Raw genomic sequence first — 15,728 nt, forward strand, 5'->3', positions numbered from 1 at the left:
TATTATCTTCATTGAAGAAAACTGCTTTTCTTTAAAAAACAAAAAACAAAAGGGGGGATTTCTAAGTGCCCCCAAACCTTTGAACGATAGTGTAATTTATGACTTGCTTCCAATCTAAAGAATTGTAAGCTGAGCTAAGCCCCTAATATGTCAAGATCCTAACAATGTCCCTGGTCAGTAATAGCACGACTGATGATTAGGTGCCATTAAAATGCCACAGTAAGCAGTGGTGGAAGAATATCATTCATCACAGTAGGATCTTAATAATCTACAATAGCTCCATTAGTAAGTAAGAGACACATTTTTAAAATGTTCCTTAAGTTCAAGCCCAGCCATCACCAAACTATAGTCATGGGTTTGTTGCCTTAAATACGGCTTGTGGATAATTTTTACTCATGTATAAACATGTAAACTGCATTGATCAGGGGATCTAGGGATCATATTCTGGGGGATGCTGAGCATCAAAGACTTATTTTTTGTATTCTGGAGATTTTTCTGCATCAACTTATGGCAAAGACGTCTTTGTCTATGTAAAGGAAAACAGAGACTTTAGGCATCAGGTGACCATTCAAAATATGAAGGAATATACTGTAGGAAGGCTCTAAGACATTTAGCATTTCTTTCAATGATTTATTCTTCTGTAGGTGAACTTTCTCTTTTAATATTAAGCCCAGCTACGTCAATACACATAAATTGACAGCATTTACTCCTTTGAATTCTGTTGTGTCTTTCTTTGAATGTGCCCGTTCAATATCAGTGTTTGCTGTAATTCATATTTGGGGAGTAAAATAGATCCAGTACTGAAGAAAAAAAAAGACCTGTTCTTGTCAGAGATGTTGATAAGTCAATGGATAACATGATAATACTTCTACTTTCAGTCCTCTGCTTCTCTCATGTTTTCACATGGAGGGATAAATGCATGTTTGAAATATTAAAGGGTCAACGGTGCAACCATAAATACTTCTTAGCACTTTGCTTTTACATTGTTTCCAGTGTGTTTGAGGTCTTTTAATGGCTCTTTATCATGAAGGTCATGGTCACCCAAACACAGACTTTTTATGCACAGAAATCTGGAAAACTGGGGATTAATGACAATAAAGGGATACCCCAGCAGTTTAGCATGCTAGGGAAATAACAACCCAGATTTAAAAACAAAGGTCAGAAATGAGGCAGCACAGGCTAAGATATCCACACATTTAGCCTGTAGTATGATAAAGTATAAAGCTGCAAGCATGCTAGATTGGCAAATCTTACAATATTTAACACCATGCAAAGCAGTCTGGAAATTTGGTTAATGTTTGAGGGACTACAAGTCTGGACTTAACTGTTTTTGAATCAATATATAACACTAAACTGTTGGTGTATCCATTAAGAAACAACAATGGCAAAATATAATCAACTGCATAATATTAGAGTTCATTCAATAATAAAATACTCACATTTATAAATAAACATCTCATGAAAATATGCTGAAATTAAAAAAAAATTCTTTATAAAATTCAGACTCTAAATTACTAAACACACTGTCATTAAGTCAAACAGATTATTGGAAGTCTGAGTAAGTTGTGTATATTTTTATTGAATCAGAAAATATACACAAATATCATGGTAATAAAGTTGAAGCATGGGAAAGAAATGTACAGGACATCAGTCATCTCCTTTCAATAAGTGACATCCATCCATCCTGACAGTCCTGGGACAAAACATCTATTCTTCATCAGTACCGCTCAAAATAAGAACAAGAACCTTTGCGTCATTGCCTGCCATAGTGGAAATCAAAACACAGACTCCTGGCAGACTCTAAAGGCTTTCAGTAAAATGTCATTTCTTTTTGTCTCAGTGATGTCAGGACAGTACTCTTTTCTCCAGCCCCTTCTTTAGACAATCTATCACATTCTGGCGAAAAGTATCTACACATTTTACATGGAATATAAAACCAACGAAAAGCAAAGGAACAAAAATACAAATGTAACACCAGACTTGCTCACCACCAAGATCTTATAACTTTCTCAAGTCTTTTCATACCTGGAGTTACAAGCTGGACTAAGGCTTTTTCATATCGTACAATCCTCGTTTTATCTTGTCTCCCTCCTCCTCTTTTCACATTCAGTAACATGTTCTCAGTCTCACCTCGGTAAGACGGTAACAAGTGTGCTGAAAAATAGGAATACATTTTTCTGTTATAATTCATCGGCAGTCTCTGTCCTCCATCCTTTTTTTCCCTCTATAAAGCAAAGCTGAAGGCAAAACAAACACTTAAGACGACAACACAGACGGACACATTGACAGACAAAAAGCAGCCTCGCTCCCATCATCAAATTCACTGCAGACTCTCTCACATTTACTCCCCCTGATCCTCTTTCTGGTCCATGTTTAAGCATTCTCCTGTCTCATCTATGTATTAAAGGCCTGAATACACTTTGTGTTCGTCTTCATGTTTGTGTACATATTTACTGATAATAAAGAACACCATAAGCAGCAGATGTAGCTCTCAAACATTAGCAGATTGATATTTTTTATTATATCACAGGTGTAAACCACAGAATAATTGAAATTTAGTCCATTTTGTGCACTCTGATGTTTTTTAAATATATTTTTTTTTTGCAAGTTTGGCCTCCGAGTGGATGGCAGGTGAATATGAGTGAAGAAGGGGTGGGGTCTGTGTGTTGTTTCACCCACCTCCCTCTCTGGCCACACCCTGGAAAGCAGTACCAAACAGTTCCAGCCTAGAGTTTGTTTGTCTCACTGATTTTCCCATCATCTCAGCAAGCTTTAACACTGGGCATGCTCACAGCGCATACTGACAGACACACGGACGCCCTCGATCCCTCTTTAAAGGGCCTGCAACGCCGCCTCTGCCTCCCGCTCCTCTTCTCCTCCTTCACTCATTCATGTTTTCATTCATCCATTTGAAAAGTAAGGGGTATTTGATACCCTGCAGCTGCTGAACCACAAAAGACACAACAAAGAAGAGAAAGGTTAGATTTTGGGTGAAATAAAGGAACAACTACCAACAAGAAAATTTAGCTTTTGAGTTTGCTGTTCTGCAATTATTGCAAATTACTGTTTTGGATTTTCTGTATTTTCCAGAATGGTTTCAACAAAATATAGATGTTTGTGAACACTGAGTTTTATGACCCCACATGAATGGCTTATTCAGTGAAAAACATGTTTTTGTGATTTTGATTTACGTTCTGTATAGAGGGCGTGTACTGAGGCCACTTTGGCAATGTGATATCACTGTCAGACAAATGCAGTTAGTCTGGAACCTCTTTTCCAAGGGGTGTTCAGAGCAAATAAACCTGTCACATAGCGCTGAGTGACAGAAAAATGGAAACAGTGCACTTGCTAGTTCTTCTTTTAGAGTAAATATACTGTGTCCAGTTCTTTTAGCACTGATTTGATAGTTGTTTTAAAAAACTGCCATCTTGTTTTCTTACAAAGGTTCTTCAATGCTCCTCTGTTCAACCAGACATATTCTGCCAGAGCAAATGAAACATGAGGTCCTAGAATCCTTTGAATCATTCATCAGGGAAAAATGACAACTTTTCAGTTCACGAGGAAATTTCATCAAAAGTGATTTGTTTTTAAAAGTAAAAGATAAAGCTCCCATATGGGATAAATCTTTTTTGTGTGTTATGTATGTCTTTAAAACTTGAAGGTGCAATAACAAGCTATGAAAATATGACAATGTTTACGACTACCAATCCTCTAGCATCCCATCAATTAAATGGTCTCCCAGCTTTACAAGCCAGTAAAAATTTCATTTAGTTTCTAGCTAGAAACAGACTGAGCAGTAGCTGTAGAGCTAAAGATGTGCATTAACCTGTCCCCTAACTGCCTGCTGTCTCCACATAAGCCCCTCAGCTGCCTCACAGTCCACCACTTTACTTACTAGAGCAACTTCTGCTAACTACTAAATGTCTTAGACAACAAGCAAAATGCTGCAAGGTTCTAATGTTGGCTGCAAGAGGGAATACTGAAATCTTCATGCCCTACCAGCATCTGAGAAACTAAAGACCCAGTGGAATATTTTTCATATTCATTGCAATGTCACCATAAGAATGGGTAGATCATTAGTGTTAGCATGTTGTGCAGCTAAGACGTCTAATGCTAGCTTTGATTGTATTCCTGCAGGTCAGATGTCTGTGGAAACTGTAAAGCAAATCCATAATAAGAAACGGAAGGAACTTTAAGAGTAATTTTGAAAATATTAACAAGAACTGGCTGTGAGTACTTATGTTTTCATGTCGCCATTTGTGCTTCAATGCAACCTAATCTCAGTATTTATCAGCCCAGTACACCTGTTTTCTTTCGTCTTGTATTTCCCCCTCTTTTTGCACATTTGTCACATTCAAATGTTTTAGATCATCAAACAAATTTAAGACAAAGACAACCCAAGAAAACAGAAAATGTGGTTTTTAAATGATGACTATTTTTTAAAGGAAACATGGTGTTCAGCCCATCTTGGCCTATGCGAATAAGTAATGACCCCCTTAGCTACCAAATTACCAAATTTATTTGATGATTGGATTGAGTCTCACCAGCCACACTCACACATGATTGCTGCCAGGCTTGGTGAACCTAAATATCATTAAATAAAACCTGTCTGGCATTGTAATGTAACTAAGGGGTCTCAAAAAGCAGCACATGATACCACGTTGTAAAGAGATTCAAAAGAGATGCAAAACAAAGTCACTGACATTCATCAATCTGGAAAGGGTTACAAAGCTACTGCTAAGGCTCCGGGGAACCACAGTGTGAGACATTATCCATAAACGGAGACACATGGAACAATGGTGAACCGTGCCAGGAGTGGCTGGCCTTCCAACATTTCTCCAAGAGCACTGAAAATGGCATCCATGGGAGGCACAAACCACTACTGACCAAAAAGAACACCAAGGTTCATCCAGCATTTGCAAAAAAAAAAATATCAAGATGAGTCCCAAGACTTTTGGGATAACTGATGAGTCAATGAATGAACTTTTTGGAAGACATAGGTCTGATACATCTGGTGTAAAGCTAATACTGCATTGCACAAGAAGAACATGGTACCAGCAGTGAAGCGTAGTGGTGGTAGTGTGAGGGTTTGGGGCTGCTTTGCTTCCACAGGACCTGGATGACTTGTTATAATTGATGGAGCCATGAATTCTGCTCTCTATCAGAAAATTCTCCAGGAGAATATCCACCATGAGCTAAAGCTCAAATTCAAATGCATTATGCAGCAAGACAATGATTTAAAGCACACAAACAAGTCCACCTCAGAGTGGCTCAAAAATAACTAAATTAAGGTTTTGGAGTGGCTAAGTCAAAGTCCAGACTTTAATCTAATTGAGATCTGTGGTAAGACCTGAAAAGGGGCAGCTCATGCTCTAAAACCATCTAATGTAACCAAATTAAAACTATTCTGCAGAGAAGAGTGAGTCAGAATTCCTTCATGGTGATGTAAAAGACTGATCACAAGCTGTAACAAACATTTAACTGCAGCCGTTGCTGCCAAGGGACCAACCAGTTATTAGGTTCAGGGGGCAATTACTTTTTCAAAGGGGTAATATAGGTTTTTCAATCATTTTTTAATAAACTGTAATTAAAAAAAACATTTTGTGTTTTGTGGGTTATCTCCGTATAATATTCAATAAATACAGTATTATTTTGATGATCTGGAACATTTAAGTGTATGAGAAATAGAAGATTTCTGAACAGCACTGTATATAGTATTTCAATACAGCTGAATTCCCAATTAAGCAGATTACAGTTTCATATTTTTCTATTTCTGTTGTCTGGCAGTGAAACGATTTGAAAACAGTCACTGAAATGCAGACTATTAAGACTACATGTTAACAAGCAGTTGTTTCATGGCTATTTTCAAGCTGCTGCTCTGCACCACTGAAATACTGATGTTATAACCAAATTCATCATAGGTTAGAAACAACAGCTGTCATGTGAATTTGGTGGTTTCCATGTAGAAGGACCCCTTATAGAGAATGTTGAAAGCGATGTAAAGCCCTGATCTCACACACTCATCTATGCATGTCGACTGCGTTGTGTGTGTTTGTGTGTTCCATCAGTATGTGTCCATACCTGCTACTGACCTACAGGCCAGCGAGGAGGAACTCACTTTGCCAGATGTTCAAATGGCACACTGACCTAAGTGTGGAGGGAAAATGACAAGAAAACACTCTATTTAAAATTTGAGGCCTTCCACACCCAAACCCTGTAAACCCTTTTAGTTCTTGTTTTACACACACACACACACACACACACACACACACACACACACACACACACACACACACACACACACACACACACACACACACACACACACACACACACACACACAATGACAAATGGTTTGGACCAGGAAGAATACTCTGTATGTCATTTTAGTCACTGCTGTAATTAGGGGTAAGCAACTCAAAAGAATTGAACTATTTACTTACTAACTGTCAGGATCAGAGGAAAATGTGGAAAATAAAGGCCTTTGTATTATCTACATCTTCCTTCATTTATACAAATTCAAGCAGTGAACAGTGTAAACTTGGTTGCATCTATTTGAATTTGTGGCATTTGTTCGGCCAAGTTATTGAAGTCCACAATTAGTATGGACATTCAGAATGGCTGTTGCAAGATGCAGACATGATCCTCAATGCACAAAGAAGCACTGGAGAGAGTCCAATTACAAATTATAAAGAGGCTGTGGGGCACATGGAGATCGCCTTGGAGGATCAGTCTGTTCTGTGTTCATATCATATCAGACTTTTGACTGCACAGTGGCAAAAACGCTACTTATCAATGTCTTGGTGGTAATTACGAGTAGATTATGTAAGAATATTTTCCAAGCACCGATATTTCCAATTTGGTATCCTGAAATGGGAATTTGTATTAACATGAGTGGCAAGCATAACAGAGAATCCAGCAGTGTAATCATTCCAAGGTAATGAAAATCCTTCTCATCTATTTTCTCCACAAAAAAAGCAATTAAAGCTACATAAGGAAAGACGGCGATATCTGCTGCAGTTTATTACCTCCGCCAAGGAGGTTATGTGACACCCGGCGTTTGTGTGTCCGTCTGTCTGTCTGTTAGCAAGATAACTCAAAAACGCCTGGGCAGATTCCCATGAAATTTTGACGGGATGTAGACTATGGTAAGAGGAAGAGCTGATTTAATTTTGGCGGCAATCCGGAAAGGATCCTGGATTCTGGATCACTTTGAATTTTTTAGTATGTTTTAGTATGTGGTCCAAAATATGACAATTACATCATAGGTTAGTATGTCGGCCAACAAACTGGAGCAAGGTGTCCAGATAACTCAACTGGTTAAGAAGGTAATTTGTAAACACAACTGTGTCAGAGATGCAGGTTCGATTCCAGCTCATGATCCTTTACTACATGGGTTTCCTGTTTTCCTCTCTATCCTTGGTGGAGGTCTGCACTCTCTGAGTGCTTTTCTAGTTCATGGTTGGGTTTCATAAGTTCAGAAATAAAAAGACTCAGTTTACAGGCTTAGTGGCAACTCTGTGAGGCTGTTCAAATGCTAATATGCTAATGCTACACACACACACACACACACACACACACATAAACATACATACATACATATATATTTATCATGTTTACCATGTTTACCATCTTGGTTTAGTGTCTCAGCGCTAGATGCCTGACTTGGTGCCATAAAACCCATTGCAAAATTTTCATGTTCTCTTGTCACAGTCGAATGAAAATTCCTTTGGCTACTGAAGAAGACACTCTAAGATTTAGCTGATGAAAAGCTGGGATGACCGTCTTCACAACAGTCTCAAGTCTCTCACCTGTGATGCAGTGATGCGTGATTGGTCGAGGCGTGCTGTGAGGTCAGAGGAGGAGACGTTTGCAGGGGCCCCGCGATGAAGCCTCATGGCCACCTTTCTCTCTCGCTCGGCTCGTTCTGCTCTCCCCGCCTGAGGAGAACGATTACCTGCACACACACACACACACAAAAAAAAAAATCACTGTTAGAATGAAAGCATTCATTTTGTTGCTGTTGTGTAACATCCAAAAAAAACCCAAGCAGCATCCAGACCTGACTGCTGGACCCCCCGTGTGGCCGGGTTAGCGGGAGCAGCATCTGCCTCGTTCCTGACTCTGTTGGCTGCAGAAGGGTTTGGACCAGGTGGCAAAGCTCGACCTCCAGCTCCTCTTTGGCCTCCTCCCGCTCGTTCCTCCCCTTCTTTTCCCTCCCTCCTCTCCCTATCTCCATCCTCCGCTGTCCTGCTGGCCCCCTGAAACACAGGAATAGTGCTAATGTGAACAAGGCGAGGAAAACAACAGAAACACAGGTGAAGAGATTTTCACATCCAAGTTTGCAGAAACACAACACTCACAAACTTCAGCATATTCCAGTCAAAGACATAGTCGTAGGAGAAGCCCTGTCTGTGGAAAAGGTTCCTGAAGAGCTGTCTCAGATATGAGTAGTCTGGCTTGTCATCGAACCGCAACGAGCGACACAAGTTCAGGTAAGTAGAGAACTCAGCTGTGAAACACAGAAGAGAGTGAGAATGATTATAAGTAAAGACTGGTGACAAGTGTGACAGCACATTTGCTAAACCATTCTTACATTAGCGTTTCATTTTAATTGTCAGACTTTCTGTATTGTCTCCTTTCACTAAGGTTGAAATTCCACTCAAATTTTGACTCACAAGGGTATCCCTTGCAGAGCATCTCAATGGGGGTGGACATTTTCTTCTCACTGATGCGTTCATACTTCTGCCTCTTGGTGGCAGCCTTGAGTCCCTGCCAGGGCAGAGAGCCCAGGTTGAAGTACATGAGAACGTAGCCCAGAGACTCCAGGTCATCTCGTCTCGACTGCTCTGTGGCGAAAAACACAGAGGGAAAGGAGAGGAGAGAAAACAGAATGAAATGGTAGTACAGTTTAAGAAAGATGAAAAGACAAAGAAGGAGGTAACAGAAAGGAAAGGAAAGGAAAGGAAAGGAAAGGAAAGGAAAGGAAAGGAAAGGAAAGGAAAGGAAAGGAAAGGAAAGGAAAGGAGGAATCTAATCCTGATCGATAAATATGCAAACATATTCTACTGACATTTTGCTGTGAACACACAAATCACAGCGGGGTCTGCAGAACACTCACACTTACACAGATATCTGGGCCACCTTCTGCGTGTGTGTGCTGCCTTACCGATGCCCAGATGGGTGTTGATCGAGGCATAGCGGGCGGTGCCAGTGAGGTTCTTATTCTCGCGGTAGGGGATGTGCTGGTGTGTTCGGGCGTCGCGGTATTTCTTGGCCAAACCAAAGTCGATGATGTAGACCAGGTTGCCCTTCTTCCCGAGTCCCATGAGGAAGTTATCGGGCTTGACATCTCTGTGGATGAAGTTCTTGGAGTGGATGTATTCAATTCTACTGATCTGGAGGAAAAAGATACAGAACAAGGCTTAATCATGCATGTTGGTGCCCACTGACTACAGAAAGCACAGTAGGGTTTTACGTTTAGATCTCCTAAGGTAATTCCAGGTTAATACAACCTTGAATGCTTGAATGTTTTGAACCACAAAAGACATTTCACGATTTCTTAGTTCAGAGTAGCACATCGCATGATAAGGACACTGATCTTTTTTGAAAAATCACTTGAGTACCTCTTTTATTGTTTCTCTCAGTGGGTATGTTACAGTGCTTAAAATCAAAGCCTGAAGAGAAAATGAACACATACGGATGATGTGATAAAGATCATATGAGTTAGGTTGCCTCTTTTCATTATTGCCCTTTAGCAGGTAACTGCAATACCTCAAATGTCAGCGTGTCCTTGAATGCACCCAAAAGGACTTAAACATAAGAAAACGCTCTGTGCTTTAGCTGTACTATTACAACTTTTTGACCAAAAGTAGAGCAATTGTTGTTTCTAGTACAAGATTCACATTTTTGCAAGGTTATTTTCACTGCATAGTAAAAGAGGGGGATGTCAATGGCTGCCTTTAAGGTAACAAATTCATCGAAGAACTTACTTTGTGTTGCGATATGTAAGTCACAAGATTAGTATTCAGTCAGAAGCATATATAGCATTAAGTATTAAGAGTGTATGATCCACTATGAAATATATTCAAAGAGACTTGATCGTTACTGCAAAGCAGATGCTGGTGAAGTGAACAGAAAAACACTGTGTGGACTAAATTTAAAACAGGCCAAGTTAATGTTTGTTACAATTTTATGATAAAAGAAAATATAAAAGCAAAAATTAAGAGTCTTTTATCATCGGGTTTGCAGAATAATTACTACTATAGCCTGAGCATCAAGTTGTTATTCAGTTTCACATGACCAGTAACCTCTCCTGGTGCTTACTGGTAGAGTTGTGACTCTGGTAGCGACTTTATATTTCCAAAGTTATAGAGTGTTTGATCTAAAACTGAAAGTGAGCTTTAAAGACCACAAGTCTCATTGCCTGGTGAAATAATAGTTGAGTCATTGGTACTGATCAATAACTCTGTCAGCCTTTCTGCAGATATACAGAGGTCATTTTATATCATAAGGCAGACAAAATCGCAGTTATTGGGCCTTTAGAGGAGAGGAGAGGAGAGGAGAGGACAGGAGAGGAGAGGAGAGGAGAGGAGAGGAGAGATGTTACAACAACAGCAACTAGAGGAAAAGAGGTCAAAGTGGGCAAGAGAAAATGGGACAGAAAGAGCAAATGTGCCAATTGTAGACTATAAAGTGACATATGAGGGATTAAGAAGGCTCATAAAAGACGTCACGTGCCGACCTCTGCACTGAGGATTAGGTTGTCTTGTGCGGCTTCTCTGTCCCAGATTGGAAGCAACGTTTATGGAGGAGCTGAACAGTCATAGATTTTGAGGGGATACGCTTTGTCTCAAGCCAAGAGACAAACTTCAGAGGTTTAGTTGAGAATTATTCTCAGATTTTGAATGATCCATTTAGTTCCTGTCTAAAAATAGCCATAACCATTTATTGAAATCTCTGTAACTTTGCAGCCTAAGGATCACTTCAGTGCACTGTGTGCAAGAAAAGGGTGAAGTTCAGACTGTGGTAGTGCTTTTACTTGCAATTCGAAGTAATTTATTGAAAATGTAGCTTTCAGTTATCTGTCCTAATTACTATTGTTTATCTGTTTCTAGGTGGTCTGTCTGTCAGCCTTGACGCTTTGAGGAACCCCTTTATAAACACACAATGAATCCAGGTGGTGCCTCCACAAAACATAACAAAGCTCGTCTATGAGCTGCTTCTAAGAGGAGACTATTGGCCCTGGATGTGAGAAACAACCCAGAAGAACGATTATGTTTTATAGTGTGGACTGCAGTCAGTCAGTCTGTCTCACCATCTGGTCAGCCAGCAGCAGGACCGTTTTCAGACTGAACTTGCGGGAGCAGAAGTTGAACAGGTCCTCCAGACTGGGGCCCAGCAGCTCCATTACCATAACGTTGTAATCGCCTTCCGCTCCACACCACTTAATAGACGGGATTCCCACTGTTGGGTGGGAAGGAGTGGAGGCAGGAGAAGGAGACAGAATAGTTTATCATGAGACAGGTTTGACAAATCCTTGTGTATACATGTTTCAACAATTCTTACTGACAAACAACTTTTTTACTGCCTAATTTAGTTGCATTTATAGTTTTCTTTAATAAAATGTTTAAATTTTTTTAAACTTTTAAAACTAACAATTGTTTTTTCCTGCTTTTTCTACTTGGATATGACTATGATACCACTATACACTACACTGTTCTAACATATTATCATTACTGTATAATACAACCAGTACATACCACACTGTTATCGTTGTTTAAATGTTACATTATCTAGAATACATATGCCATATCATGATTTCCCTTTACCGGGACATTTCTACTATATAAACATTTCATACATTCTTCAATAGTGTGATATTGTAACAACATGTCCAAAAAAGTTCATACATCATCGTGTGTTAAGACTGCATATTATTACACAAGACATAAACTGCACACAATATATATTGTAATTATTGCATATTATACAAACCACTGTTTATATTTAATATAATACATATTGTATTTATGATGCGTACTCATAACTATAAACCTGCCCTCACAGTATTAGTATCATATGAATCATGGATGAGCTGCACTACTGGTTTCCTGGATTTCTTTTGCACAAATATTTGCTTGCATCTCTCTCTCTCTCTCTCTCTCTCTCTCTCTCTCTCTATATATATATATATATATATATATATATAGAGAGAGAGAGAGAGAGAGAGAGAGAGAGAGAGACATGTGTGTGTGTTTTGTTTTGTTGGTCTGTCATTTTTTCTTGGGTGTTTTTTTTTTAAAGCAGTGTATCTATCTACAGTTCTAAAATGCTGATGAACACTATCATAGCCTGTGAAACTAACAAATCTGCTCTTTCATTATCTTTTCTTAAAAAAATAGAAAACTATTAATTGACTCTTCTTGTGTTGAACGCACTGATTGGCGTACACACACACATACATATATGTGTGTGTGTGTGTGTGTGTCTTTTTCTCATTAAGTTTATTTTAGATATATTTCACTAAATCGTTCTGCCTCCTTTTAGCCATTCTATGTGCTGATATGTTACTGTCCTCTGGAAATCAATGATCTTATATATTTTCTGTCTTATCTCATATCTATCATTCTATCATCAGCACCACTGTACACCTCAGTGCAAATAAATGAACATTCAGCAACCCTAAATTGATTTAAATACTCATTAATTCCAGTCAAAGATGCAGTTCAGTGTCCCTGAATGACCCTGAAATGGACCTCAGATGCCCTTAAATGTCCCGAAATGCCTTTCCAGATCTCTAAATGCACTGCAATGCCTTTTAAACAACTAATCATTGTTAATACCCCGCCACACACCCCAAACAGCCCTTAGTGCCCCTAAAACTATTCACTGCCTCTCAGAACTCGCTAGTAAAGCTTCCCAAATACCCGAAACAGGTTTTACTGCAGCTTACCTCCACCCTGCATCATTTTGTAGAATTTGCTCTCAATGTGGAGCTGTGGATGTTTGGTCTTCACACATTCCAGTTTGATGGCCACTTCCTCTCCTGTAGCAATATTTGAACCTGACAGATGAAACAGATGGAAGGAGTGCAGGCACAACATGTCAGCAACCAGGTCGTAAAAACTGGAAAATGTGTGGCATTACTGCAACTTAACCACTTCTGGTTGAGATGGGAACAAAAGTCAGATTCTCACCGAGATAAATATCTCCAAAGGATCCGCTCCCTATCTTCCTCCCAAGGCGGTATTTGTTTCCCACCCTCAACTCCATGGCTCCTGAGCTTTTAAATTCACTGAAGGGTTAAAAACACACAGGTACAAACACACACAAAGCTGTCATCAATCACTGGTGATCAATAGAGTCAAAGGACACTGTGGTGCGAAACTGCAGACTTTGAACTCAAAGCTATGAGCCCTGAGGCTGCTGCATCATGAAAGAAAATTAAACGGAAAGCTTGGGAAAAATCGACAGGAGAGCTGAGAAAGAATGAAAAGTGAAAATCCCTGAGCCAAAACAATGATGTATTGCAGCCTGAATTAAAAATGTTGCTTACTTCCAGCCACAAAGTGATTATATGGGACTAAACACCCCACAAAGAAAACATTTTCAAACACAGGATCTAATGTAACAACACTAATCCTATCAGCCACGTTTTGTTTTGCTGGAATCCTGACGCCTTTAGAGGATGTGATAATAATTTCCGGACAACAATGTAGGCCAATGAAGTGTTTATAAAGTGCATGGGGAAAAGGTGGGAGCAAAGAAGAACAGAGCGTGTAGTTGTATAACATGATTTATTCAGAGCTGCAGGGGGGAGCTGGATCAGCATCTCACACACTCTTCCCAAAGCACTTCAAAGTAGTCTGGTCCTGTGCATAAGTGATTTGCATAAACTCCCAATTTCTGACTGGAGTCCCCTGACAAAATTCGAATGAGTCATGTTTTCCTCACCCAACCTCTATCTGCCTGGATAGTCCTGAGACAGGGACTTACAATGGAGGGTTTTCAATAAAGGTTACGCTTAACAAACTAGTTTGACATTGCAATAACCGCTGATTAAGATTTTTAGCCTAGGCTCCACTGTAGACCTATATACCTCCCATCACATTCACTGTGCAGAGAAAATAAGGCAGAGCAAGCAACTGCTGCACAGTACCAAAGCCTTGACATCAGGTTTCTCCAGCTCATTTTCTCTCTCAGCCTCCAAAGCTGCTGTACTGTCAGTGTTACAAAACTGAGACCCACTATTGCAGCAAAAACAGGCAATGCGTGATATTTTCACAAAGAATACTTCATGCAGCTGCCCCAGATACCACAGGAGTGTAAATGGGGAAGGTGCTGAATGCAAAAACACACACACACCGTTCATCGCTCCCTGACATCAGATGTGGTAATAATTCCCATAACCGCACCCTCCATACAGGACCTCTGAACAAACGCACCCTCCACCCCAACACGACTCTATTTGAGCTCTATTTGCCTAACCCAAACCACCCTGACGCCATAACACACACACACACGCGCGCGCGCGCACACACACACGCGCGCGCACACACGCACACACACACACACACACACACACACACACACACACACACACACACACACACACACACACACACACACACGCACACACGAGCCTCCAGACACCTTGACTAGCCAACATACACTCCTCAGCACCACCACACCTCCTTCCTCCTCCTCACCGGCTTCGTGGTCGCCCGTTGGCTCTGTCTCACTCAGGACCCTGGACAGCGACGCACCGACGCGGCTTCGGACGGCTCATAACCTCGCAGATCAGTGACCCGAACCCCCAGTCTCGAAAACACAGACCCCAAAAGTGCAGATGATCCGAGGTGACCCGGTGCGTCCTGAGTCTCTGGAAGATTCTCAGTGTCACGATCTTTTATTTCCTTTTTTTTCGGATGAAAAGCGCCGAAACTAGACACAGAGGTCCTTCTCCGTCTCTTGCCTGGCTGCTGCTCCGTCTCCCCCTCACACTCTCCCACCCAGCCCTCTCTCAGTTTACACCATTGACAATATCAATGATGTCATGCACAGACTTGCGGAGATGCCCGGATTGTCTTAAAGCCGCCGCGGTGCTGCTGCTGCTGCTATTTGCGGGCATGAATGAAGCGCCCTAACGCCACAAGCAGCACTGTTTCACCCTAGTTTAAGCTATGTATGTATGTACTCCACTCATGAATCTCAAATTGTTTTAAAACTACAATCTAGGAAAAATAAATAATAAATGAGTACTTTGTGCTTGTTTGTCTATATGGATACAGATACACATAGGACAAGTGTCAACTAACTGCTTTGCTGGTAGTTACAAACTCCTAGTTTAGAGCTTCATCACAAACTGTTTTTATTATTCAAAATACAGTGACGAACAACAAACTTTCTGCAGAAATTGTTGATAAATGTTTAGTGTCCAACTGACACAGACAATATCTGAAGCCAACTATCTTCACCATCAATGCAGGTCAAAGCGACGTCTTAACTAGCTAGCTAAAATTACACAAATGTAAACTAGCGGCTAGATAGGTTCACTTCTGTTGGGACCAAAAAATATTTGCTAAAACTCTTGTAAGCACACAAATACTTCAAATACATGTTTTACCATTAGTCATTCTAATGTTACCTGAAAACATGGTGACTTAGCATGTCTTTTGAAGTGTGAGGAAGTAAGGCCCAAAAAAGCGTCACATAGCAGCTAATGT

General features: G+C 40.3%; 1 protein-coding gene across 2 annotated transcripts; it reads right to left on the minus strand.

Moving 5' to 3' along the window:
* Positions 1–1,559: 1,559 nt before the first annotated feature.
* Positions 1,560–15,038, minus strand: csnk1e (casein kinase 1, epsilon). 2 transcript variants are annotated; one of them, XM_022217292.2, is made up of 11 exons: positions 14,712–15,038; positions 13,200–13,297; positions 12,956–13,066; positions 11,318–11,466; positions 9,170–9,398; positions 8,679–8,849; positions 8,364–8,512; positions 8,063–8,261; positions 7,812–7,957; positions 6,082–6,147; positions 1,560–2,941 (listed from the first exon to the last, which is right to left on the minus strand). In XM_022217292.2, exons 2-10 carry the CDS (start codon positions 13,273–13,275, stop codon positions 6,115–6,117), a joined length of 1,263 nt encoding a protein of 420 aa, XP_022072984.1. In that variant the 5' UTR covers positions 13,276–13,297; positions 14,712–15,038; the 3' UTR covers positions 1,560–2,941; positions 6,082–6,114. The 2 variants fall into 2 exon arrangements, with proteins under 2 accessions (XP_022072984.1, XP_022072983.1); XM_022217291.2 differs by having other exon boundaries at positions 1,560–2,944; positions 14,712–15,037.
* Between the last annotated feature and the right edge of the window lie 690 nt (positions 15,039–15,728).

This window comes from Acanthochromis polyacanthus, chromosome 19, assembly GCF_021347895.1.
Source record: "Acanthochromis polyacanthus isolate Apoly-LR-REF ecotype Palm Island chromosome 19, KAUST_Apoly_ChrSc, whole genome shotgun sequence".
NCBI classification, from domain to species: Eukaryota; Metazoa; Chordata; class Actinopteri; family Pomacentridae; genus Acanthochromis; species Acanthochromis polyacanthus.

Bases quoted from the DNA above. Each gene is read 5' to 3' on its own strand.
- csnk1e (XM_022217292.2), bottom strand. From the start codon at position 13,275: ATGGAGTTGAGGGTGGGAAACAAATACCGCCTTGGGAGGAAGATAGGG. The intron at 8,262-8,363 runs GTGAGTGTTGTG...CCTGTGTTTCAG, and splicing joins ACTGGAATATGCTGAAGTTT to GGGGCCAGCAGGACAGCGGA. The intron at 6,148-7,811 runs GTGAGAGACTTG...CTCCACACTTAG, and splicing joins CACGCATCACTGCATCACAG to GTCAGTGTGCCATTTGAACA.